The 27,158-nt window shown below is 35.6% G+C and overlaps 1 protein-coding gene and 1 long non-coding RNA gene across 14 annotated transcripts in view; both read left to right on the plus strand.

The window, feature by feature from the left end:
* The window catches only part of ST3GAL3 (ST3 beta-galactoside alpha-2,3-sialyltransferase 3), a 201,869-nt gene that overhangs the window by 145,647 nt on the left and 29,064 nt on the right, over positions 1 to 27,158 (plus strand). For all 13 annotated transcript variants that reach the window (XM_026665724.2, XM_087960112.1, XM_087960114.1 and 10 more), the window contains one exon: positions 13,233 to 13,379. In XM_026665724.2, coding sequence (XP_026521509.2) covers positions 13,233 to 13,379 — 147 coding nt within the window. The remainder of the gene's footprint in view (positions 1 to 13,232; positions 13,380 to 27,158) is intronic.
* On the plus strand, positions 13,493 to 15,518 carry LOC148131200 (uncharacterized). Its single transcript, XR_015748559.1, has 2 exons — positions 13,493 to 14,507; positions 14,542 to 15,518. It is a non-coding gene; the product is annotated as an uncharacterized LOC148131200 (long non-coding RNA).

The following is a 27,158-nucleotide window of genomic DNA, read 5'->3' on the forward strand; positions in this document are numbered from 1 at the left end:
CTGAAGGAAAGGGGCCCTTGGGCACACACTGGGATGGCGGGTAAGTGTGCAGTTTTCTTCACTGTCATTACCTCCCTTTGTTCCCTCTCTCCCCAGCAAAGTGACAAGTAGTTCCCCGGTTGGAATTGCCAAGGAGAATGAGTTATTTCTGATGCTCCCTGCCAGCTTCCCACAAGTAACGTCAATGGGGAAGCTATCAGGAAGTCAGTTGTTCCCATCACACTGCTTTTTACTCTTATTTATATTTACTCTTATTCTTTACTCTATTTCTGAAAGAATGACCCAACAACTCATGGGTTATTAAGTACATTACTAAAATTTTTGTGTCTTGTAATTGTCAATTGGATGAGGTAGTACATCACAGAGCAATACATTTGAAATCAATTTACCTCAGATGGGCTAACTTACCGAATGCATCCAAAAATTCATTACATGGGATTGAAATTTGGCAAATTTATGGTTGTTTCGGCATCCAACTACACTTGGATGGAGTTGTAGGTTGCATGATGTAAGAGTAGTATATCTCTGTCCTCTTTCCCACCTCTGGCTCCTGCACCTAATCAGCTGGCAGCAAAACCTGACTAAGTGAGTAGCCACTGGCTGCTTTGCAACCAAGGCTGAAATTTGTAAACTGTTAATGATGGTGACTGGTGATGGAAGAATGAAGGAATAAATTTGATCCCTACTGACAAAGTAGGGCTGGCTGAGAGCACAGACAGTCAGGTGAGCCACTTTCCTCCCTGGAGGGAGGAGTCCCTTGTGGACATGCCAGAGTGATAGAGGATGCCATTTTTCCTTGTGGTCTGTATCTCCCTTGATTCCCCTTCCCTACAGCAAAGTGGCAGACAGTTCCACAGTCAGCTGAGGAAAAGGAAGAGGCTTTATCAGGGTTCTCTTAAGAGGAAGTGAAACAGCATAGGACTTCATTGCATGTGAAAAGAGGAAGGATGAGGGATCAACTGGGATGCTTGCTGGTAAGGCAGGGCTGACTGGTTCTGCTGGCAACAGATGAACCGTCTCCTTCCCTTGGGGAACACTGGAATGGCAAATAGGGATGTTGTGAAAAATTCAAATTACACCTAGAGATATACTGTATATGTAATTCATCCAACAACCACAATTCTGGCACTCCCAGTTCTGGTCAATAAGCAATCTTCTGCATCATTAAGAGCGGGGAGCAAAAAAGATGATATCCTTTGGCAAGTAGGTCTTTCAGGGCAAATGGGCTGCCTGTCAGAGATTTCAGCCCACCCTCTTTCAGCCAGCCCCCAGAGACAAAAGGAAGTCATCTAAGCAAGCAGTTAATAGTATGCAACCTTCCCACCCAGCTTATCCACTGATCTTCTAAGGAAGTCAGCAGAGAAAATTGCAAATGGTGATTATATAATTGTGGGTTGCTTGGCAGTTGTAAGTGTGAACAGATCAGGACCACGGGACTGGGTGAGCGGCAACATTTTGTGACCATTGGAAATATTTTACAGATTGTAAAGCACCCTTTCTGAGGCCTTCTTAACTTTGGACCATTGTTAAAGAAATGTACATAAGTTTAGGAGTACATGTACAGTAGTTACATTTCAAAAAGAGTTGTATCTCCTATTACAAAGGTATCTCCTATCACAAAGGTATCTCCTATCACAAAGGTATCTCCTATCACAGGGTATCAAACTCAAGGCCTACGGGCTGGATCCAACCCGTGGGGTGCTTAGATTAGGCCCACAGGACTGGTCTGGAAATAGCAAAGGACTGGCCCGCAGTGCCTCTGTTAACAAAAATGGGGCGCAGGTGGGGTGCACACGCCCCGCCCCCCACTGCTTTTGGCCTCTAGAGTCCTCCACGAGACCTTCCAGGCCCAAAATGGAGCCTCAAATGGAGCCTACAAATACGCAAACTCATGCTTATAGAAAGTATAGATTTTTGCAGGTAACTCAGTGCTTACTTTTTGTTTTTCGTATTTCTGAAACCAGTATTGGAGTTTTAATATGTTTTTGAGAAATTTGCTTTGTCAAGATATTGAAGGAAGACGTATAAAATCTACTGGGTGGAGGCATAGATGGGGACTGAACGTTGGTTTTGAAGAAGGTATATGCAAAGTTCCCTTTCAGATAAAAATCTAGGTCATGACAAACATGCAAGAAATATACGTACTGTAAAATAGCAAAATAGATAAGATATCACAAGCAGAAATTCCATATAATATGCTTGGTTAATGAAATACTTACAGATAGTCCATTTGTTCAGCAACCATTCAAAGTTACAATAATGCTGAAAAATTGATTTATGACCAGACCTCAAAGTTCCAGCTGTCACAGTACCTTCATGGACACATGATCACAATCTGGACATTTAAGATGGCCAGTTTGTGATTCTGACTTCATGGCAAGCTGATGTCTTGTGATCACCATTTGAGTCCTTCCTTGCTAGCTTCCTATAAACAAAGTCAATGGGAAAGTATAGAGGGGCTGTGGGGAGTGGTATCTGCTGCAGAAAGACCCAGTGGAATGCAGGCTGATGAGCAGAGGCTTCATACTGGTTGAAAGAGGCCTGGTTGGGGAAGTGCTATGAAGTAGGAGAATCCTGGGGTCTTGTACTCCGTTGTAGGCTTGTTGGGATACATGTCCTTCCCTGCTAGCTCCCCACAAACAAGGTCAATGGGGAAACTGGCAGGGAAGATTGCAAGTCACTCCAGTAAGTTGCTCTAACCACTTTTTCTCCCAAGGAGCCTACAATGGAGTACAAGATCCCAGTATTCTCATACTTCATAGCACTTCCCCTCCAGGCCTCCCTCAATCAGCATAAAGCCTCTGCTAGTCAGCCTGCGTTCCACTGAGTGCTCCTGCAGCAAATCCCACTCCCCATAGCACCCCTACACTTCTTGGTTGGGACTCCTGTCACTTCCTGCTTAATGCTGCACATGCTCCTGGGGTTAGGCAACTACCAAGATTGCTGTTGCTAAGTGATGTGTCATGTGATATCACACTTTATGGCAACATCACTTAGAAAAGGCAATCCTAGTCACAACTCTGTAACCTGAAGATTACCTGTAAGTTTCTAGCCTTTAAAACTTTCCTGGTTTTTTTTTTTCTGGCCAAAAATAAATTCTACACTCTAATTCTCAGACCTTACATTTGTTTGAGAGACTTTAAGATAGGTGAAATCGAAAGTTTGGGAACCACTTATTGCACGCAGCTGGAAATTATGCAGAACACATACTCAAAACGTTTTGCCAGTACACTGAGAATCTCATGATTTAGTCAGGTGCCTTTTATGTTATTATATTTTATTTTATTTTATTATTTCATTTCATTTTATTTTATTTTTTGCCATTCTTCCTTGTCTGTACTCCTTGGGGACAAATGTAACCAGACAGGTCTCACACATTGCTCAGTGGAAGTGCTTACCTCAGATTTAACCAAGCTATGTTTGGACAGAAAACTTCCCAGTTATTATTATGTTAATTCTACCTGTCCTTGTGCAGTGGTGAGAGGGATTGAATAACTGCATTCTTCATTGGGTGGGGCAAAACAAGCACATGTATTTCTGGAGACTTGGGGGGTCTGCAGCCCTTGTTTTCTTATTACAAAGAAGAAAAACCCAAATTACCTGCACCAATACACTCCAAGCTTCTGGGCAGGTCTCCATTCAAATTCTTGTTGTTCTTTGTAATTTTCACATACTTGTTCCTGGATCATAGAGTGCAGAAATCTCCTCTTACAGCAGCTTTTATATTCAAAGTTTGTTCTTTTCTTGTTGATCTAACCAAAAAAAAGCAGTAAGGTGATAGCAAGGATGTTTGACACTTTATCTGTCTTCCATTCTTTGCTTGGGATCTCCATAGCCTGGGGGAAAACTGTGTGCATGTTTGTCCTTGCAGAGGCATAATTGGAACATATGGGGGCAGGGGGTTGAGAGAAGTGATTTAGAGCACAGAAGTGGTAACCTGAGAGTGCTCTCTTCATATAAGATTAGTGTTGTAGATAAGAGATTGAGCTGCAAATAAGCCCCTGGTCTGGATGAAGGGTCTGTCCAGAAACTCACACGGAGGCCTTAACCAAGCTACTGTCTCATCCATAATCCTCCCTCCTGCAAAGCTGACTTATTCCACAGTGCTTTGAAACTTGAAAATTTGAGTTGATTTTAGATGCAATAACTATCTGAAAAGTTGTTTTAAAATGCAATAAATAATAAAATGCAACCTTTTGTTAAAAAAGCAATGGGATTTTATCTGTGCGTAATGTACAATTATCATTTAATATATAGAGGAACAAAATATTCATAGACATCTCTTTAATTTCTGTAATGATGGATAAGCCTAGAAGACCCTTCTCTGTGTCTTTCCTTGTTGGTTAATGGCATTTTTGCACAGCTTCAGGAATCCATTTTTCTGAGATTTTCCTACTAAATATATTTTCATCCAGGAAGGTAGCTGATAACTTAATCAATGTATCTTAAGGGGAAAAATGCCATTCAAATAAGTAAAGCATATGTGAAGGAGCATCATAAGCATGCCTTCTTCAACTTAGTGTCTTTCTGATATGTCCGGACCTTTCCCACATCCTACACATCCAGTGAGCATTAAGTTGAGGACAATATAACTTTTGAAGAACAAATAGCCAAGATGTCATAGATGAATTTGACTTACACAGACACAACTCCCCCCCAGAAATATTCTTGCATAAATGAGGATTTCTTTCCCCTATTTTGTAGTTTTCTTCTTCTTGGTGGGATGTGTATGGATAATCAGCCAGTTTCTCCAGTTTCATTATCATAATGGCTTAAGGAGCAGAGCTGCTCCCTGGAAGCTAGGTACTCATTGAAACAATTGTACACTCATATCTTCTACCCCGCAAAGAAACAGTCATATATAAGAAACTCAACACAGCGCACAGGATAGGCTCTGCACTCCTAGTGGTTTTCTGACTATTTGTTATAATGATTGGTTAGGATTGATTGATTGATTTCATTTGTATGCTTCTCTACCCAAAAGTTCTAGGTCAGGATCATTCAAACTAGGTTTCATTGAAGTCTAGGATTTTGTGAAAGCTTGAATAGATTCCATGAAGAACTAAGGAGAAAAATCCCCTCTCCCTGAAGAACTGGGTAGAGAACTGAACCGCAGTCATGTTGGTCTCAGGCACACAGTTTCCTGCTCCTGCTGTGCATAACCAGTATTGCTTGTCATCAGTATTTGCAGATGTATTTACAGGAGGTGACTGGTGGTCTTCCCCTCATCTCACAAACTGCTGCCCTCAAATTCTGATGGACATTTCTAACACATGAGTACTTGTGGTGAGTCCTTCACTCCTGCTTGACTTTTCAAATCGTGGAGTATACTTGTGTGTATGCAGGTGCATATTCCAAGAGGTCTGCTTATTCATCAGGATGGCATCCTTTGCATACCTTGGATGCAGTCACCCCGTTGAACTTGGTGGGCATTAATAAACAGACTGCACTGCTTAGCTGATCAATTTGCAACCCTAGTTCTCTGCTGTTTCCCTCTTTCATACTGTCAATCACCTGCTTCTTGTTTTTAACATGACAATGACACCTACAAACTCTAATCCAATAAAGATTGTTTACTCTGTTGATCTCACCTAGAAGTTTTGTATTTTGTCCTCCTTGGCAGGATTCTTTTGCTCCTAATCACTTTGTGACTGCTATAGATACAACAGGTGACAGTTTTCATTTGGCACTTATCTGTGACAGAAAGAAACACATTGTTGATCTTCTGCCCATTTTCTACTTTGTTACATAACATTTTTTTCTCCTTGGCACTAGGTTTAGAACTTTTTTCTCTGTTTCCACATACAGTATTTTCTGCTTAAAACCTATTAATAAAGTAAAATCATAGTGAATTTGTATTCACTTTAGCAAATTGATTAGTGCTAGATATTATTGCACAGTAGGCTAAAAGTTACCCAAGAGCAATGCTATGTTCTTTCATTTGTTTGCCCAACTTTCATTTATTTATTAACAAAAATATTTCTAAAATATCTTTACTCTCCTCCTCAGCTAAAAAAGCACCTCAGTTGTCATAATCATTGCCAATATTCTTATAGTAAAAAGATATAACATGAAAGGAAGTAGTGATGAAGAGGGAAGAATAACAATGTAGATACTAGTGTCCAATTTTGCAAAGTTATTTCTAATGATTAGCTGGTATGGATAGAATATAGGAAAATAAAAGGCAGCCAGTCTTTTAGCCCTGTTTTCCATTTCTCAACCTGTTACAGCCTGGCAGAGATGGTTTTAAAGATTCCATCCTTCCTGGGCTTTAAGAAAAGTGTCCAGATTCCTCTGTTCTGTCCACCAGAGGAAGAGGAATGCCTCTGATTGCAAATTGGTTTTTTTTAAACCTAGCTTTACTATTTGCATATTCATTCTTTATAATAAAAAGAAGTCTGTTTTCTTATAGTTAGAATTTGGATCTTTCCAGATACTTTGGACTCCATCTCACATATTCCTCTGCTATTAGTACAGCGGGAAGGGAAATTAAAGCAGTTTTTCACACTTCTTAATGAGTTTGTGTGTAAAAGAGAAAAAGGGTTGAGATTTGCCTCTTGATCAGAGATTCTGGGAACTCTTTTTAAGCTCTAGGTTTCTTGCTCTGGGCACCTAGCAATCTCATCATAAGATTCCATCCTTCCTGGGCTTTAGGAAGACTGTCCAGAGCCAGCCCTCTATTCTGCCCAGCAGAGGAAGTGGGAATGTTCTGATTGCAAATGTGTTTTGTTAGCATGTGGTTTTTGTAATTTTTTGTTTCACTTTTTGACTTTCATTTGCCTTTTTATGTATTTGGGGATTATTCTCTCTCTCTCTCTCTCTCTCTCTCTCTCTCTCCCCCCTTTTGGATGTTTTTCACTTATGATGAAGTGAGCTGCTGCTGATACCTTTTAATACAATAAATTAGCTGGAATGGTGCTATCCAATGCCTCCTGATCTTTTTGCAGTCAAGGGTGGCAGTGTCCAAGGAAATTTCCATCATATTTGTTTTCATCAAGTTCTATTTTCATAATGGAACTCTCTTTGATCACAAATATTCTTTGTGTTGTGAGTGTTGCTTCCTGCAAATAATTATGTAAAAATTAGTCAGTTTTCTGGAAAGTGACTTAATGGGATATGGGTAAACAAAGTGTTTGGAAAGAGTTTAGCAACAGCACTTCTTTAGGCTTTTTTTTTTTTTTTTTGGCTTTCTGTAGATGAGCATTTTCTTTCTGAGATGAGCATTTTCTTTCTGAGCATATCCAACACATTAATGCAAAGGATTAGAAAAACTAGCAATGCTAATATCATCCTCCACAAATTCTTGAGATACCTTTCTTTCTTTAAACACCCTCAGTAGAGCTTTTCCTTACTTCTGTCAGGTTCAGGTATTTGGCTAACATCAAGAAGGGTTCCCTAAAATTTCCCAACTTAATCCTGCCCTGTTCAACTACTGTTGGCACATGCATTTGCCAGAAAATCAAATAGCTGTAAGAATGCAACTCCCCATCTGATAATGAAAACATTTTAGTATCCTGTAGAAAGAGAAGGCTGAATGTTGACAAGTTCAAAGGAGAGAGAAATATATTCATTCACTTGCAAGCTAAGATACTAACCAGGTATTCCATCTTCTAATTGCTCTTCTGTTTATATTGTACATATTCTTCCATGCATCATGTCTTTGCTGAAGTGACAGAATACATTCCACTCTGTGTTGGACATAGGGAGATTCTGGAGAAAGCGTAAGCAAACTCTATTTCCTTAGATAAAAGTCTATTTCCTTAGATAAAATGATTCCATTTTCCCAAATCTATTTTACAGGCTTTAGCTCATAACTAGCACCTCTCTTGCTCTTCCTTGATTCAAGTACTTTTTAGAAGTTTGACTTATTTTTTTCTGTAAACAAAATTCTGATACACATATGACTTCACTTGTGGGAGGGGTAATGGTGTTCCAGATTCCAGCCTCTAGCCCAATTTAATCAAATTTTAGGCAGAACTGAAGCTTCCTTCTTCAGTTTGTTGAAACAGTGATGCTTTCCAAGCATTATTAATTTGATAGATTTCCCACCTTTATTATTTTTACAAACAACTCAAGGCAGAGAACATAACAAACGCAATTTTCTCCTCCTATTTCCCCCATCACAACTGTGAGATGAATTGAGTTGAGAAAGAACAACTGGCCCAAGGTCATGTTAGCCTTTCTTGGAAAAAAAGCAATGAAGCTAAGTTGAAGGATAAAGAGCATTTTGGAAAGCTGGAGAGAGCAGCAGGGAGCAACATCAATTTACTTTTAAGGAAATGGATATTTTGAGACTGGTCACATTTTCAGTGCCACTGAAAAGATGAGCCTCTGTCCTGACAGCTATTTTACATGAGTGCCACACTTTATTATTAGAATTCAAAATATGCCTCCTGGCTAAAAAATATCTATTGTATCTTCAGAATGCACTGAGAATAAAAACACTGTTATCATTTTGACTTGGGATAAAATGGAAGATAAATCTGTGAGTTTTGCAGATCTACTCTTTAGTCTTCTTATCTACTGCACAGTAGCTGGGATGTTTCCAGCTCCCTATCCTGAAGAGTTTCCTCATCCCAATAAGAAAAAAAATAATTCTAAATGTTTCATGTATAGAAAAGTATTTACTTTATTTTGGATTTTTTGAATTTTTACTTATTTTGCTACTGAATTTCGTGTGTGTGTGTGTGTGTGTGTGAGAGAGAGAGAGAGGGAGAGAGAGGGGGGGGGAGAGAGAGAGAGAGAGAGAGACAGAGACAGAGACAGAGAGAGAGAGAGTATTTTTTAAATAACATTTATTTATTTATTTTCATACACAAAAATACCTAACATACTAGTGTAAAAAATTAATTATCCTCTTAGGTTTAGTAATTGGCTGGATCATCTGCAGTTGCAGCAATTGCAGCTGAATGCAATTTGGTTCCTATAACTAGTAATGAGTCTTTTATGTCACTGAATAGGACTTTTGATCCATTCCTCCATGGAGAACTTTAGCTTCAGCTCAGTATCATTTGAGGATTGTGGCATTTAGGTATGGACTTTGACTTTGGCATTCCAAAACATTGTATTTGCTCTTCTTAATTTATTCTCTTTTAAACTTCCTTGTGTATTTTGGATTATTGTCTTACTGTGGATTATTGTCTTACTGTTCAGCTGATGGGCACAGAGAGCCTGATATTCCGATACAGAATCCTCTGATGCAAAGCAGAATTCCTGCTTCCTTCAATGATGGCAAGTTTTCTGAATCTGAGAGAGCAAAGAACTACCAAATCTTGATATTATCACCTCCATATTTGATCAATGATACCACAGAGGAATCATGCTCAAGGCTTTGGGGGACTTCACGTGGCTCAGGGCTATAAATTTTGCAAACTCATTATTAAGACATCTTTAATAGTTTTAAATCAAAGTTACTATATTTTTGACCTGACAAAGCCCATATTAAGACAAAACCCACCCAGCATATTCTTCATCTAGAATCTACGCTTCCAAGAACACAGCCTACTGCTTCCTGCTTTCTCAACTAACCACATAAATTATGTTACCCAATCAGAGAATGCATACTACTTAGGGGAATAGACCTAATGTGATTACATTTATTAAATAAAATGCATTAATTACATTTTTAGGCTAAAAACAAATGAGGGTTTCCCCCCACCCCAGTAGGCTGCAACATTTCTCCCATCCAGTTTTCATTTACATTTATTTCCATATCAGTATACTTAAATACTTGCTGATCTGTATGATGTATCTCTTTGAACTCTGATTCCCAAAAAGGTGCATATTTTTAATATTTCTTTTGTGCTGGAGAGGCAAGTGTTTCGTCTTTAAAGTAATAAGTCATGTACATCAGTAAGAACATTTTTTTCATAAACACACACACACACATTTGCCATATGAAAATTGCTGACCTAGGTCATATACAGTATTCAACGTAACTCAGGGGTGTCAAACTTGCATCATCATGGCATCATCATGTGACCTATCGGGACTTCTTTCCCTTCGCTAAACCAGGCAGGGGCAGCACATTTGACACCCCTGATGTAGCTTGTGCAAATATTACTATATATATGAATCATTTGCTTTATATGCCATGATCTTCTCCCATGTCACCAAATAGAGTTTGGCCTCAGCCTTATGCAGAAGTTTTTAATGTACCGGTAAGTATTTGAATGTATATAGGAAGTTATAACACACCTCTCCAACAGTGCAAACAACTCTCTTGCTTAGCAATTGTGGTTGTAAATCAAGGACCATGTATTGTACTCTCCTAATTCAATGCATGTATCAGGAAGATTTTCCTATAACTAGTAATGAGTCTTTTATGTCACTGAATAGGACTTTTGATCCATTCCTCCATGGAGAACTTTAGCTTCAGCTCAGTATCATTTGAGGATTGTGGCATTTAGGTATGGACTTTGACTTTGGCATTCCAAAACATTGTATTTGCTCTTCTTAATTTATTCTCTTTTAAACTTCCTTGTGTATTTTGGATTATTGTCTTACTGTGGATTATTGTCTTACTGTTCAGCTGATGGGCACAGAGAGCCTGATATTCCGATACAGAATCCTCTGATGCAAAGCAGAATTCCTGCTTCCTTCAATGATGGCAAGTTTTCTGAATCTGAGAGAGCAAAGAACTACCAAATCTTGATATTATCACCTCCATGTTTGATCAATGATACCACAGAGGAATCATGCTCAAGGCTTTGGGGGACTTCATGTGGCTCAGGGCTATAAATTTTGCAAACTCATTATTAAGACATCTTTAATAGTTTTAAATCAAAGTTACTATATTTTTTGACCTGACAAAAGCCCATATTAAGACAAAACCCACCCAGCATATTCTTCATCTAGAATCTACGCTTCCAAGAACACAGCCTACTGCTTCCTGCTTTCTCAACTAACCACATAAATTATGTTACCCAATCAGAGAATGCATACTACTTAGGGGAATAGACCTAATGTGATTACATTTATTAAATAAAATGCATTAATTACATTTTAGGCTAAAAACAAATGAGGGTTTCCCCCACCCCCAGTAGGCTGCAACATTTCTCCCATCCAGTTTTCATTTACATTTATTTCCATATCAGTATACTTAAATACTTGCTGATCTGTATGATGTATCTCTTTGAACTCTGATTCCCAAAAATGTGCATATTTTTAATATTTCTTTTGTGCTGGAGAGGCAAGTGTTTCGTCTTTAAAGTAATAAGTCATGTACATCAGTAAGAACATTTTTTTTCATAAACACACACACACACATTTGCCGTATGAAAATTGCTGACCTAGGTCATATACAGTATTCAACGTAACTCAGGGGTGTCAAACTTGCATCATCATGGCATCATCATGTGACCTATCGGGACTTCTTTCCCTTCGCTAAACCAGGCAGGGGCAGCACATTTGACACCCCTGATGTAGCTTGTGCAAATATTACTATATATATGAATCATTTGCTTTATATGCCATGATCTTCTCCCATGTCACCAAATAGAGTTTGGCCTCAGCCTTATGCAGAAGTTTTTAATGTACCGGTAAGTATTTGAATGTATATAGGAAGTTATAACACACCTCTCCAACAGTGCAAACAACTCTCTTGCTTAGCAATTGTGGTTGTAAATCAAGGACCATGTATTGTACTCTCCTAATTCAATGCATGTATCAGGAAGATTTTTCCCATATACTGTACATTTTAACCATTGCTAGATAACCATAAAGATTTAAAGTGGAGAATAGTCTCAGTGGATAGTAAGAGGAAAGAAGACAAAAGGAAAGAAAGAATAGGAATCAGTACAGTATCCACTGGATCATTTTGTTAGCTGATCGTTAAATCCCAATAGATTTTGTAACTCTTTTTGGAAGCAGGTAATAATAAATGACTCATGGGAATTATTAAAAACAGTTTGTTAATTCTACATTTGCATGTTTTAATTGTAAACAGATACAGCCTCGAGCAATTTCTCATTTTATTGTATTGTGAAATTGGTATGTTTCTAGATCCATTGAGGATTGTGTTGGTGGAGCTGATTGGAAATGTGATCCCAATCTTACATGGTTCATTACATTCCAGGACTAGCGTATTTTTAACAAGTTTTTTTTTAATTGATTTTTTGGGAAGAGATCAATGCTACAGCAGACACCAGACACTCTAACTACTTGATGTGTCTCAACTAATCTTTCCTCAGTTGTAGATTTTCAAATAATTCTTTTTCCCATGGGCACCATAAGAAGCAGAGACCAAACTATAATAAATAAAGATATGTAATCCATTTTAGACATGAGCTGAGAGCCTAGTTTCCTAATATGTCAGAGTTCTCCCTGTCCTGGATTTATGAGGTATTTTTTTCTCTAGACATTCTGTTTTCCCTACAGCCCACAAGTGCAAAGAGCGTACTGTCTATATAGCCACTGTGAAAACAAAAGAATATACCACCAGTCTTGTTGGTCAGTCTAGGGAACAGCCCAGCAGGATCATATTTTTTTCTTCTAAGCACATCTTGAGTTAAGTTTCATCTTTCTCATTATTCCAAAAAAGCAAAGAAGTTTGCATGGATATGGATATATGTTCATATCCATGCAATTCTTGAATGCATCTCTTCTTTCTACTGTTCTTCTCCATAAGGTGTTGTGTTCCATTAGAGGAGCATGTCTTGTGTAAAAAATTTTGAAATATGAATTTCAAATAAAATCCTTGAAATATGAAAGCTCTCTGTGTAAATTATTTATTGTAGCTGATGTGTACAGTATTTCAATCAAAATTAAAATGCCCTTAATCTGAATTCAATTTCTTGTGATTGCAGTTTATTTTTTAGTGTTCTGAAAGTGACTCTTTTTTCTTAATTCATGTCTAGCCCTTGAATTCTCGGAGAACTCTCTAACCAAATGTGCTTAATATGTGAGATTAGGGAAAGTACACTACTAGTGATTTTTTTCCTCTTAATATGCATTGCCCCCCTCTGTTTTCTAAACAGTTGTGTTCATTAACAAGGCCTGGATTATAAATCAGGTGTTATTTCCAAAGATAGTTGAATCTACATATAGAACCTATAAGAATAGTTGAAACAGACCCATTATTTTAATTTCTTACATTGTTTCCCAATTTTTCTCACAATTAATTAACTGGATGCAATTCCTAATTTGTATTTCCTTTCTACAGTGCTGGTGAGTTCAAAAGGAAATCAGGACTTCTCTAACTAACTGCAATGGCCCTTTGCATTTTTTTACAGAGTGCTTCTGATGGCTTCTGGAAGTCTGTGGCAACCCATGTTCCAAGAGAACCCCATGAGATCCGAATCCTGAATCCATATTTTATACAGGAGGCAGCCTTCAGCTTTATTGGCCTTCCTTTCAACAATGGCCTGATGGGCAGAGGGGTAAGTGTACACTGGAGCCTATCCCCAATATGACCCTTGCACTCTTTTGTACTGCAAATGGGAAATCAAGCCTAATAATCTTGTAGTACATTCTTCCCTGCTCTAAATCCTCATCCATATATTATTGAGTGAATGAAAACTGTATCACTTTTGGATTTTGTGCAGTGTCCAATCTGCTGATAGTAAATATTAGATTGATAATGGTAAAAAAAACAACTAGAAACTATTCAGAAATAATAAAAAATAATAATCATGAAATGAAAGATGTATGCAGATTTTAATGTTAAACAGAGTATGAAAATCCATGGAACAATCCCGATCGTATAAATGGCATGCTATGGTATTCCATTATGTTTGAGTATAATCAATTATGACTGTATAACTTGCAGCTTTCCTAGCAGGTGGGAATAGCCAAGTATCTTGTTTGTTTTCAGGCTAGAAATATTACATTACATTTAATATTACATTAATTTGTTTAATGACTTCAACATTAGTTTTCAAGTAGTTCAGGGGACAACAATATAAAATCTAGTGCTATCAGACCTTTTAGAGCTTTTGGATGACGCTGATAATATCTGCTGTTTATTTTGATCATGAAACCCAACCACCACCCCCAAAAAACTTCCAAGAAACTATTAGTATTGCTGCTTGTCTTTCTGAGTCACTTCCCATCTAGAAAGAAGTTAAACAAGATTGTGCATTGGTTACATTCTTTTTTAATTTTTATATTCTGGAAAATAATAAATTCCATCTTGCTAAATTTGACTAACAAATCCATTTTAGTTCTCCTTGATGCTAAAGAGATTACTTTTTTGTTTCACAATTCCCAGAATTTCTTCTATAAAGACTCAAGACCAAGACAAATGTAGTCCAATCAACATCTTCAATTTCTGTACTCTGATTATAATATATATAGTAACACCAGGAATCAGCACTTGCTTCTGTAAAGGTTCTCATGTTATTTTATTGCCTTCGATTTAGGACAAAGTTGATCTTCAGCCTCCTTGACTTTTTTTGGATAACTTTTGGTTAACCTGGAAAAAAGGAATCAAACTTGATCTTATATATTATGGTCTTTCAATTTAATATTTAGGGCTTAAACAAACCTACTTTTAATTAAAGCAATATGTCTTCAACATTGATCCCCATAAAGATTGGAGAGAAATCTCCTGCTATTATGAGTATGGTCTGAGATGAAGAATATTTAATTGAGCTAATTTTTTAATTAGCATTTCTGTGTGCTGTAACAAAATACCTGTTCCCTGAAAAGATTTAATACCTAACCCTAACCCTATCTTATTTCAATGCCCCCTGTTCAATGCTTAGTGCTCAAAGTTAATACAATAACCCAAACTGTCCAGGCTATCTGATGTGTAGAAAACCCATCATTTATCACCTTTCAACAAAACAGTTATTTGTCAACTAGATGAATTTGTTAATACATAATTGGCTGTTTTATTCTAACATTCTTAATAGATAAAATTAGGGGGTCACACTTCCCACTAAAAATGGAAAGAAGGGGGGAGAGCTACAACTAGAAATCAAAAAAGCTATACTATTTTTGTTTCTTGGCTGTCTCAACAGGCCTAGTCTCATACAGCAATAAGTCAATTTTCAATACTTGCTAAGTAGGAGTAATCTCAGCTAGGTTATTTAAGTATTTATTTTCATTTCATTTTATTTTCATTTTTCTTTTTTGCTTATTTAGTGGCTTCATAAGCCTAAGCATGTAATGGCTAGAAAAAAGATGCCGTAAAGGAGTTAAATTTATATGTTCTGTCCCTTAGCATATTTATAAGAATGTAATCTCCTGTATCAGGAATAAATAATAGTTGTACTATTCCCCACTCCCGCCTTTTCTTCGAATGGTAAGAGGTCTTCAACAGGTCTCTTACCATGAAAATATGCTCTATTTTGGCAAATAATTTCCAAACTGGATCATACAAGTGTATTCAAAGCCTATTGAAGTTCCACCTTTTTTCATCTTGGTATTTCCTCCTGTGATGGTATTTTCTCATTTTTCCAGTTTTTAGCAAATACAATCCTAGCCGCTGTTAATACATTTACAATCAGGTATTTCAAGTCTTTACTATATATTTCAGGTAAAATTCCCAATAAAAATATCTCTGGTTTCAAGTCTATATGTTTTTTTGTCATTTTTTCCAACCACATGTGGATTTTAGTCCAGTATTTTTTAGCATCCGCACAAGTCCACCACATATGGTAATATGAGCCAGGTGTCTGATGACATTTCCAACATTTTTCAGATTTATTCTTGAACATTCTTGCTATTCTTATTGGGGGAAATGCCACCTGTAAAACATCTTATACAAATTTTCTTTATATGCTGTTGACATTGTCATTTTATAATTTTGAGACCACAATTTTTGCCATTTCTCTAAATCAATCCCATATCCAAAATTCTTCCCCCAAGCAATCATAGTTTCTTTAACTTGTTCTTCTTCTAGTTTAATTTCTAATAAATATCCATACAATTTTTTAATCATCTTTTCATCAGTACCTGTCAAAATCTTATCTAAGTCAGTCAGTTTATCATAGAAACCTTCTGTTTTAGAATCTTTATCATACCTTGAGTGTATATGCGCTCAATATGAATATGAATATGAAAACCAATTCATCTTTATACCTTGTTCCTCTAGTTTTTGCATAGATTTAAGTTCACCCTTTTCATTCAATATTTCACCATATCTAACTGTTCGTTCCTTTTTGTATATTATAGGATACGAAAATGCTTCAATAGTCGATAACCAGACTGGAATTTTCAAATAACAGTCTTCTCCCAGTTTAACCACAGAGTCTTTTAGTCTTCTCCCAGTTTAACCACAGAGACTCCCGTATATAACGTCTTCTAAAATACCCCTGTGTTTTAGTTCCTTTGTACCATAAAAAAACATGCCACCCCACCAACAAATCATGTCCTTCTAATGTCAACAATCTAGTATTTCTTAGTGTTATCCATTCCTTTAACCCACATCAGATTTGTAGCTTGGTAGTACAACTCCCAATTAGGCAAACCAAATCCTCCTCTAATTCTAGCATCTTGCAAAAGTTTTAACTTTATTCTCGCTTTCTTACCTTGCCATATATATTTCAACACAATTTTATTTAAATCTTCAAAGTAGTCTTTTCCAAGCCTAATTGGAATTGTTTGAAACAAATATAAAATTTTGGGTAATATATTCATCTTGATTGTTGAAATTCTCCCTATTAATGACAGTTGTAAGTTTTCCCATTTCGCCAAATCTAGCGCTATCTGCTGTTTAAGTTTAATATAATTATTCTCTTTTAATGTACTACATCTTGCTGTCAAATATATCCCCAAGTACTTGATCTTATTCGTGACCTGAATTTTCAATAGGTCTGCCAGTTCTTCCTTTTGTCTTAATAGCATATTCTTTGTCAAAATATTTGTCTTATTTTTATTTATTTTCAAACCAGCCACCTTTCCATACATCTCCATCTTTTCTATCAATTTTGATGCTGTTTCTAAAGGGTCTTCTAAGATGAAAACCAGATCATCCGCAAATTCTTGCAGCTTAAATTCTTCCTTTTTGATTTTCATTCCTTTTATATTCTTTTCATCTCTAATATTTATGTTTAACACTTCCAAAGTTAACACAAACAACAAAGGTGATAGTGGGCACCCTTGTCTTGTTCCTTTTCTTATATTAATAGAGTCTGTCAGTTCTCCCTCTATCATTACCTTTGCCGTTTGCCGTAGTATATAGCTTCTATTGCTTGAATAAATTTTTTAGCAAAACCCATCTGTTCCAACAGTAATAACATGAATTGCCAATTCACATTATCAAATGCCTTCTGTGCATCTAGAAATATCAGGGCCATTTGTTTTTCAGGATGTGCCTCGTAGTATTCCAAGGTGTCCAAGATTACTCTCATATTGTCTTTAATTTGTCTCTTTGGCAGAAATCCATTTTGATCAGGATGGATAAAATTATTTAAATATTTTTAAGTCTTTCTGCCAATATTGAAGCAAAGATTTTATAATCTGCATTTAGTAGAAAAATGGGTCTATAGTTCTTAATTTGTAATCGGTCTACTCTTTTGGAATAAGTGTAATATAGGCTTCTGACCATGATTTAGGTATCTTCTTCTTTAACATAACTTCATTCATAACTTCTAGCAATGGAAGATTCAACGATTCTTGTAATGTTTTATAAAATTCTGCCGGAAGTCCATCTGGGCCTTTCCATTATTTTGCTTCTTGAGTGCTTCAGTTAACTCCATCTTTCTAACATTTTTTCTAACATTTTTTCAGTCTCTTTAGGTATCTGAGGTAAATTAGCATTCTGTAAGTACTGCTTAACTCTTTCCTCATCAATATTCTCTTGCGTGAGTGAGAATGAGAGTGAGAAGGGAAAAGATTTGGGTTTTTTTTTTCTTTCCTTCCCCATACTGACAGCTAAGAGTCTTAAGTAAGAAATTGAAAAAAATCTCACTTTGACATTAATAGGCATTCAAGCTGAAAATAAAATGTCAAAGGAATAATGAAGATTTCTTGGATATTTAAAAACTTTTAAAAGAAGGAAAGTAAAAGGAATTAACAGTGAAACCTTAACAAGATTCCTAAAAAAATACATTCTAACTGAAACTTTGTAACAAGACAATAGAACCTCAGGAAGAGAAACTGGAAAAAAGAAACAAGAAGAAACAGCCTTGGATTACTTGGGGATTTTTGGATTTTTGGCTATTGGATTTAAATGACTAAAATCAATTGGGTGGTTGTTTAAAAGTGTTTAAAATGGCATCACTCTTGGAAGAACTGAAAATTGAACTTAAAAAACAGAGAATATGCACAAGAAGGAAGAGGTTTTTTGGGCTTCGTTTTTCATTTTTTAGAAATGGAGATCTCGAACTATGAGAAACAACAAGAAATGCTTGAAGAACAAGAAGGGCGGTGCAAAGCAGAAGCCATCTTTCATGATCAAGTAATTCTATGTGGAAGGAAAAAAGGAGAGGCGGGGAAAGAGAGTGAAAAATTTAAGATTTGAAAAAACAACCCTCCAAAAAAGAATAGTTTGAAAAGCAGTCACAATATTAGGAAGAAACAGAAGAGAGAATTAGAATTAGAGAGACAAGGGGTCAAAAAGGGGAGGGAGAAGAAGAGGGGGAAGAAGGAAAGGAAAATAAGTTATAAAGGACAGAAACAGGATATAGAGAAACAGGGAAAACGTACAAGGATTAAAGGTCTAAGCCTATTTAGAAGACATAGAGATAATGGGTGAAAATTTAATTGAAAGAGAGGATTCTGCAAGGGTATATAAGATAGCATTGTTATATTAGAAATAGAAATGAATTTAGAAATTATGAAACAAGTGTGATTAAAGTGATAGATAAAACACTTATTGTAATGTAATGGAATGTTTGTTAATAAATGAAATAAAGAGAATGAGAGAATGAAATTAGGAAAGGATGGGAACATTTAATTGTTTGTTTGTTTTTAAGCAAATTTTATTAATTTTTAAAGACAAACAAATCATCATTAACCATTACATACTTGAACCTTTTTCCATTATAAATTTTACAAGTCAAATAAAACCTTATTTTATACAATATAATTCTATTTTAAACCATTTCCATATGAGCATACAAATACCTCTTTTCCAGTTTCTCTTTACTTTTCTTTACTCTTATTCAATTTCACTATTATTATTTCATCTATTTCTTTCTGACTTGGTTACCATTATTCTTATTCTATATTTCTGCAAGGTTTTATTAATTCTCCCAAAAACATAAACACACAACACACAAACATATAAAAAATCTTTTAGGAAAGTAACTTGGGCCCAGGTACCTCTCTCTACATGGACTTCAATTATATTCATGCTCATCTTACATGTCATTACCTATTTTATTTACCATTCTATGTCTTCTATATTGGCTTCTCCACACATTTCACTCTTCTTAATTCTATCTTATTTAATCCATCTTAATTTGAGTCATTATATTTGTATCTTTTGTCCATTCTTTATTATCCCTTTGTCTCATTCCTTATAATAATAAAAAAAAGAATTTCTCCTGAAATCACTAAACAGAGTATGATGCCTTTCTATCTTCCCCCTAAAATAATTAGATTAACATTTAAAATAACACCTAATACCCAATCTGATTCTGCTTGGTACATTCTATCTACTAATATATTTTTTTTAATAAAACAAAAATAATAAATCCAAAATGATTAAATACATAGTTAAATAATAGATCTAAATATTGAATCTTATAACATTCCCATTGCCTTTTCCAAAGACAAATGCTACAATAATAATTTTATAATAACATCAATACCATAGTCATATTAAACTCTTTAATTAAAACTCAATATTCTAAACATTCCCTTTAATATTTTATTAGATTTTAAAATCAATCATTACTAAACATTTCAACATTTTAATCTCTTATTAACTCTTAAACCATTCTAATTTTCTATTTCTAATACAAATGCTACAATACCATCTTATGTACCTTGCAAAATCTTTTTAAAGAAATTATACTTTACCCTTTGTCCCTAAAAAGATTCCTCTTTTCCCATCTGATTTCAAAACTTTGTGGCTTTTCTCCACCTTTTCCCTTTCTTTCTTCTCCCACCAGACCTTTCTACCCCCCCTTCTCCTAGCCTCTGCCTTACTGGCTTCCCTTCTCTGTTGTATTCCTTTTTTCTTTTGTTTACTATCATTATATTGATTTTGCACCTTATTTTTCTCTTTCTTAAGTGTTTTTTTAAATCTTAAGTCCTTCATTTTCCTTCCTTTCTTTCTTCCTTCTTTCTTAGTTAAATTTTGAAATTCATTAAAGATGGCTTCTTCTTCTTCTTCTTCTGCTGCCTCCATCTGTTGTAGTGTTTGTTGATAAGTAACAAGCGCCATTTCTAAAAAAGGAAGGCTTCTTTCACACCATCTTCGCCATCTTTTTTTGTTTGCTCATATTCTTTTCTCAGTTCCTCAACAGAAAAAGCCATTGTAAATCTTTTTTTTTCCCTCTTTCTTCTTGCAACAACCAAAATATTTCAAAAAGTAAAACAATCCCAAAGTCATCAATCAATCCAAGCCAAGGCAAAGTTCTCACTTTCTCTTCCTGGGGTAGTATCAATCAAAAAAAAGAAAGTCCAAATCTGTATCTTAAAGCCTCATTGCAATACATTTCAGTCTTCAAATCCTTAAGGCATCTCCTCCAACAAAATCTTAACATTTAAGTTGTCCTCTCCCTTCCCACTTATCACATAAAGCCAGTTTTTACCTAAAAAAGACAGGTTTCTCGGTATCCACTTGTTATTTCCGTAAACTTTCCTTTCAGCACCTCAAAATTGCTGCTTATTTTCTCTTCTGGAAAGTATCAATCAAAAAGCCATAATTTCCAGGAATTGTGTTAAATATATCTTAGAGTCCTGGGTCAACCAAGAAAAACTTTCACTCTCAAAGACTTTCTCCTCTTCCTCCTGCGCATTCTTACCCAGCTGCCGGCTTCTTTGTGGCAGCCATTACGGACCGCCGCTGCACCGTCTTGGGAAAAGGGGGTTCTGCCGGCCGGGGAGGGGGTCTGCAACACCCCCAAACCCCTCTCCGGATCCCCCCTATCTTCAGCCGCCCCTGCAGGGCAGCCTTATCCAAACCCGTCCAGATCGGAGCACCAAAAACGGCTAGCGCAGCAGGGATCGCGCAGTGTCGCGAATCCCTGCCGCTCGCGAAGCCGACAAACCGGAAGTCTTCCCGGAACATTTAATTGTTATTAATGATTTATAAAAATTTAAGTGAAGAAAAATATGAAAGAAATATGAAAAAAAATGCAAATATTATAAGTGTTCCTAAGGAAGTATGATATTTAATGGAAAATAAATGTTAAAGATGTTAATTAATATTAATGGAAGATTGTAACTAACATTAATGGTTGAGTTGAGCTGAATTGGAATAGAATATATAAAATAGAGGTTACATATTGAATGTTATAACTGTAAAAGCGTAAATTGAAGTTTAAATAAGATCTGAATGGACAAAAATTAAAAGATACGAAGGTGTCATATCCCAATCAGTAACTACAGGGAAAACTTGTTTAATGAAAAAAGAAAATATGAAATTGAAACAGGACAGACAAAAGTATAAACATAATGATTAGAAAAATATTGAAACTTAGAAAAAGAGATGTAATTGAACTTAGAAAGGAATGAGATAATGAAAAACAAGATTGAGAAAACTAAGGGAAGAGAAAAATCATTGAGAAAATGCTAAAATAGTAATAAGATATGGAATAGAATACAAAGATGAATATGAAATTGAGTTTGTGTCTGTATGGAAAAGGGATAACCTGGGATCATGTTATTCTAAAAAAAAAAAAGATATTTTATTTGTATTATGTTTTGTGAAAACCCAAATAAAAATTTTTACAAAAAAAAAGATGGGTGGACTTCAACTCCCAGAATCCTCTAGCTGCCTTGTTATTTTCTTCAGGACATGAAGCTATGTGATTTTTCAAAATTTTATGCAAAGGGCTGAACAGAAGTTCTGCTAGGGCAGTGCATCCTCTGTTCTTTTTATCTCTCAGTTACATTCAGAAGGTTCATGAACAAAGGTCTAGCTCGGTATGTATTGTGATCCTATTCATAACAGCTCCAATCATAGCTCTGGCTCGTTAATATTTCATTTAGGATAATCCATTCCATTCTCCCCCATGTTTGTTTGTTTGTTTTCCTTTTCAGATTGGTAGCTCCATTCAAAGGTAATTGAGCTTAGTCTTCATTGAATGCTTCTGTTTGTCTGTTCTTATTTTTGATACTTATGCAAACCTTGTAATCCCAAACAGCTCACTGATACTTCCTATCTTGGTATTTAGAAGGCTCATACAATAATAGATTCAATCTTGCTGGCAGCTGTTTGTTAATTAAGTTCAGTACCAGAGAGAGTGACACACAGCACAGTCCTACTAAATTGGTGCTAGGTGTGAAATTAAGGCTTGTTGTGTGAGCCATGCAGTGTCTTTATAGTGAAGATTCACTTCTAGCACCAATTTAGTAGGATTTAACTTGTATTTATGAAATTTTCTCTCCATACAGAACTAGATAAAAAAGTCTTAAAGAATTACTAAAAGCCTATGTAATCAGAGTCCTTTCACAGAGTGCCTGTCATGGATACATTCAGAGGTATACCAAGAGATGTCATGGGAACACACAGCTTGAACTAGATGATGTCCTTAATAACTGGGGCCAAATTGAATTCCTTATAAAGGGTTGAAATATTCCATTCCTCTTTCCAAGCTTAAATAAACTTCAGGGTGCTATAACCATGACACATATGGTAACAATGTGCTGCCAATTAATATTGTAATTTTAGGGTTTTTCAACAGGGCTGAGATGGCAAAGGGTAATAGTTCAAGGCTGATCCCATAGCACTTCATTCAGGATTTAATAAATGAGTATGTGTAGGAACATTTATATCTACTTTGTACCTGTAATTTTTTCCAGATGAAACTGAATAATACTGCAAAGTACATTAGTGTTTATGCAATAACAATGGATGAAAGATCCATTCCAGATTGGGATACTTGATTTTGAAGCAGAATTGCCTTTGGATTTGGAAATGAGGACATTAATTGAAGATTTGGCTTTACTGAAGATTTGGCAGAGTTCTCTTCTTGATTGGAAATCTTACTTCTCTTTCCTAATGCTATCAGTATTGGGACATAAATAAGTTTTGGGCTATATGACTTTGGTAATATTCATGAGAAGTTTGGGAGCATGCTTCTGCTCGGGTTCAAATAACAATTCCAGTTTCCTATCTGTTTAGGGGAATAAAAGGAACACGCTAGCTATAAACTTCAAAGCTGTATATGGTTTAGAACTAAGATATCCTTATGGTTACCATAAGACTATTTATCTTTTGTGACTGTATGATCTCACTTGTGCCGATTAACTTCCACAATCTATTCTTATTAATCCTTCTTATATCTGTCTTATATGTGCAGAGTTTATCCTTTTTTTTTTGTTCTTTGCACTATATTGTCAGATGTACAGTCTGGAATCTATTGTTTAGGAGTGATAATAGACTCATTGTGTGGTCCTGGTAATTCATGAACTAAGCTTGTGCTACCATTTTAGTCAGTTTGTTGTCCTGGTGAGAAATGCTATCCATAGATTTAGAATCAATGACTTCCAGCATGAGAAACTGGAGCTGTCCAAAACTGTTAATAATCTACTTGGAAATAGTTTTGGAAATCTTGTTGACAATCAGCAGTTAAATGTTCTGAATATGTTTACCCAAATGTAATCAGTTACAACAATTTTATTTATTTATGTATGTGTGTGTGTGTGTGTGTGTGTGTGTGTGTAGAGACAAAAAAAGCTACAAAACAGATAGAAGATATTAGAAACACCAATCAAGCGGAACACAGCCAACTCCAAGACCAATAAACACAGACCAAGGCTCCCAACCAATCAGGATGAAGAAAAAAACCATTCAAACAAAACACGAGGCTAGCACCAAATTTAAAACAAAAACGGCTGCTAAAGCCTGACACACGATGAAGACGAACCCAACACACGAGCCTGATGATGGCAGATGAGATTCTGCTGAAACGTTGCTACAACTTTAAAAGCAAACTGTAAAGACGTGGGAAAATACCGAACAAAGCTGAATACTATACATATAAATACCTGTGAAAACATAAGAAAATATATATAGAGATATCAATTCTGATTGATGTAGTAGATAGTTTTGTAATCAGAAACAGATAGCTTTGGCTGAAATGTAACTAGTTGACTTTGCTACCAACTATATTTGGTAGAATTGACTTTAATACTGGTGATGTACGTATTTATTTATTTGTTAAATTTATAGGCCACTCATCTCACTGTGCAAGGTAACACATTTGCTTTAAACAGTTCAGGAGCTGATGTCAATTTAAGGGCTTTTTCAGGGAAGAATGGCATTCTGTGAAATGGAAGACGCATTCTCAGCTATACTCAAAGGCATCTTGTAAGCTCTCTCTGTTGGAAATCTTACTGGCTTTTGAGCAAGATTTTTCTTTTCTTGGCTTAAAATTTTGACCAACTGCTTTGCCTTTGCTGGTGGCAAGAGAAAGGTGAGGGTAGCTGAGGACTTTTTTACTGCCTTGACTAGAAAATATGGTGTGGTTTCCTACCAATAATATTCTGGCTAATTAAGCAAGAACAATTTGATACTGGGACTAGTTATACAGAAAAAACATCACCCTTTATGAACACATTGCTCATTGGTCCCAATTGCCATTATAACTCCAGGACTGCCTGTACAAACCTTGTAATTATTGTATGCAGCATTTACATTTATATATTTAGGAAGCAGAACAAAGTAGCTTTTAAAATTGCAGATTTGTATCAAAAGATACTTGTGTGGAACTTTTCACACATGATGGAATACTTTCTGTACTGTACAGGGAGACCACGTGATTTTTCCTGACATAATTTGGTTTAAGATCCAGTTTTAGTAAGTTATAGGCATTATATGGCATTTTTGTTTGCATGAGATAACAATATCCTGATGCCTAAGTTATTTGTTTAAACCAATTATTCATGGATATTATTCCTCTTTCTTCTTATTCCTTGTGCTCAATCATCCCATCATCAAATAATAATATAAATAAGCATTTAATTTCACATGGGCATGTCACAGGCTGCTTAAATCAATTTAAAATGGGTGATTATTAAAGTATCCAATAATATATTTCACTAGACTGATCAAAAATTCATGAGTTGTATGTTGAAATTATCTGGATTCTCATTGTTTTGGTTGTTTTTATTTACATTTCCTGATATATTTCTTACTGAAACCAACCAGACTATGGGCAGCATAGAAAATTTATACAATAAAAACACAATAAATAAAATAAAAAATAATTCTCATAGAATAAAGTTGACTAAAACAGTAACTAAAAGTGAAAAATTAAACCTAAACATTTATTTTAACAAAATTAGAAAACTTGATGTGAGCGATCCTTTTAGCTTTTAAAACTACTTTGCAACTGTTTTAAAACTACTTTGCAATTGTTTGGTTCATTGTACTTTTTTGTCTATGATTGGAATTTGTAGGTTAGGCTTTTAAAAGCATTAATGACTTTCTGTCCCTCAAGCTACTTCAAGCCTGCTTATAAATTTATTGCATAAGCATTACATTTCAAGTCGTGGATTTATAATTCTGTCATGTTCTGGCAGCTTCCATTCCCTTGGGGATTAAACTGAGATCAGGAAGTCTCAGTGATTCATAGGATTGTCACCTTCCTGGTTGTTTTGTAGTTTAGTCCTAGGGGTGTTTTGCCCACATGTGCATCTAAGGACTTGACATTCAGTCTGTCAGAGTGCTTTCGGTGGGCAGTGGCTGGCCTGTTTTCTGAGAACTGTAGATCTTTTAATTTCTGGTTTAAATAATTAAACATGCTTCTGCTGTGAGTTAGTAAAACGTGTTTTTTACAGACTATTCTGTATCAGATTCTTTCCAGAGCAGTTGTTCTCAGTTATGAAGGATTGATTTGTTTGTTTGTTTGCCAGAGTGGATTAGCAGACTATAAATAGTGGGAAAAGAGTTAGGAAAAGCTTTCTCTGCCAAAGGTTTCTTCTTCTTTCTGCTTGCATTTTGATTGGAAAACCAGTTTTCCCTAACTCCTCCATCTAGGATTCTTCTTATAATCTTATGTTCTTATCCTGAGCGTCTCAACTTAACTTTATCCTGAACTATTAATTCTGTGAACAGTGCAACTCATAATGTAGAGTCTATTCTGTTATAGCATCCTTCAAAAGCCAAAACAAAAAGAAAAAAACAAAGCAAAACCCCAACCTCTAGCCAGTAAAATTCTCCATATGTGTGTGTGTGTGTGTGTGTATGAATGAAGGAATTCTATTCACATTTATGCCCATATAGGATCATAAATAATATTGCTAATGAAACATTTGTCATTTAGAGATTGCCTCTTTATCTTAATGCATTTATACTACATTATAAGAATGTATTATTTTAAGTATTTTGAAATTCTTTGGGAGAGTAAAAGATGGAATAATATTTTTCTAAAATAATAATATGATATGTTCTGTTATATACAGTGGCAAATGTAGTAATTTAGATCGGGATGGAAATGTTTTGGCATCAAGAAGCTACCTTTTTTCATTTAGATGGACAGGGATTGCCATCTAAATTTCAAACCAAACTTTCTGGGATTATCCACTTTTTGGAGAGATATATTATTATTTTCTTTGGGTTTGGTTTAATGACTGAAATAAGATTTATACCCTTTTGTTTTTAATATTATATGGAAAAATAGCAAGCATTACAATACTGCTTCTTGGCAGTTGCTGTCAAACATTGCTGAAGCAATATCTGGAGCACTAGAGGTCCAAAAAAAGGAGGGGGAGATTACTAGCTGCAGGTGGCCCAGGGATATATACAATTCTGATTTAAAAAGTGTTCGGCAAGTGATGTCTGCACCCAGTTGTACTGAAGGTGGGATTTTCAAGCCATATGTTTGTTCATAAATATTATTACTGTTTTTACACAATGTGCCAACTATTTAAAAAGATTATTATAAAGCTATTTTAATTTGTGTAGTAGCCTTCAGAATAACCAGAAAAGGACCCAGGGAACTAGAACTTTAGAACATCAGCAGGAATTGTTCTTATCACAGAATTAATGGACTATTTTGCTTCAATCATGATCTCTCCATGGTAGTTATAACTTTACATCCCGAACTGCTGTTTGATGATCTGGTTTCAATATTTAATCTAATTCATCT

This window comes from Notechis scutatus, chromosome 3 (genome assembly GCF_049901735.1).
Source record: "Notechis scutatus isolate UNSWTSFEM ecotype Mainland chromosome 3, rNotScu1.2, whole genome shotgun sequence".
Lineage (NCBI taxonomy): Eukaryota > Metazoa > Chordata > Lepidosauria > Squamata > Elapidae > Notechis > Notechis scutatus.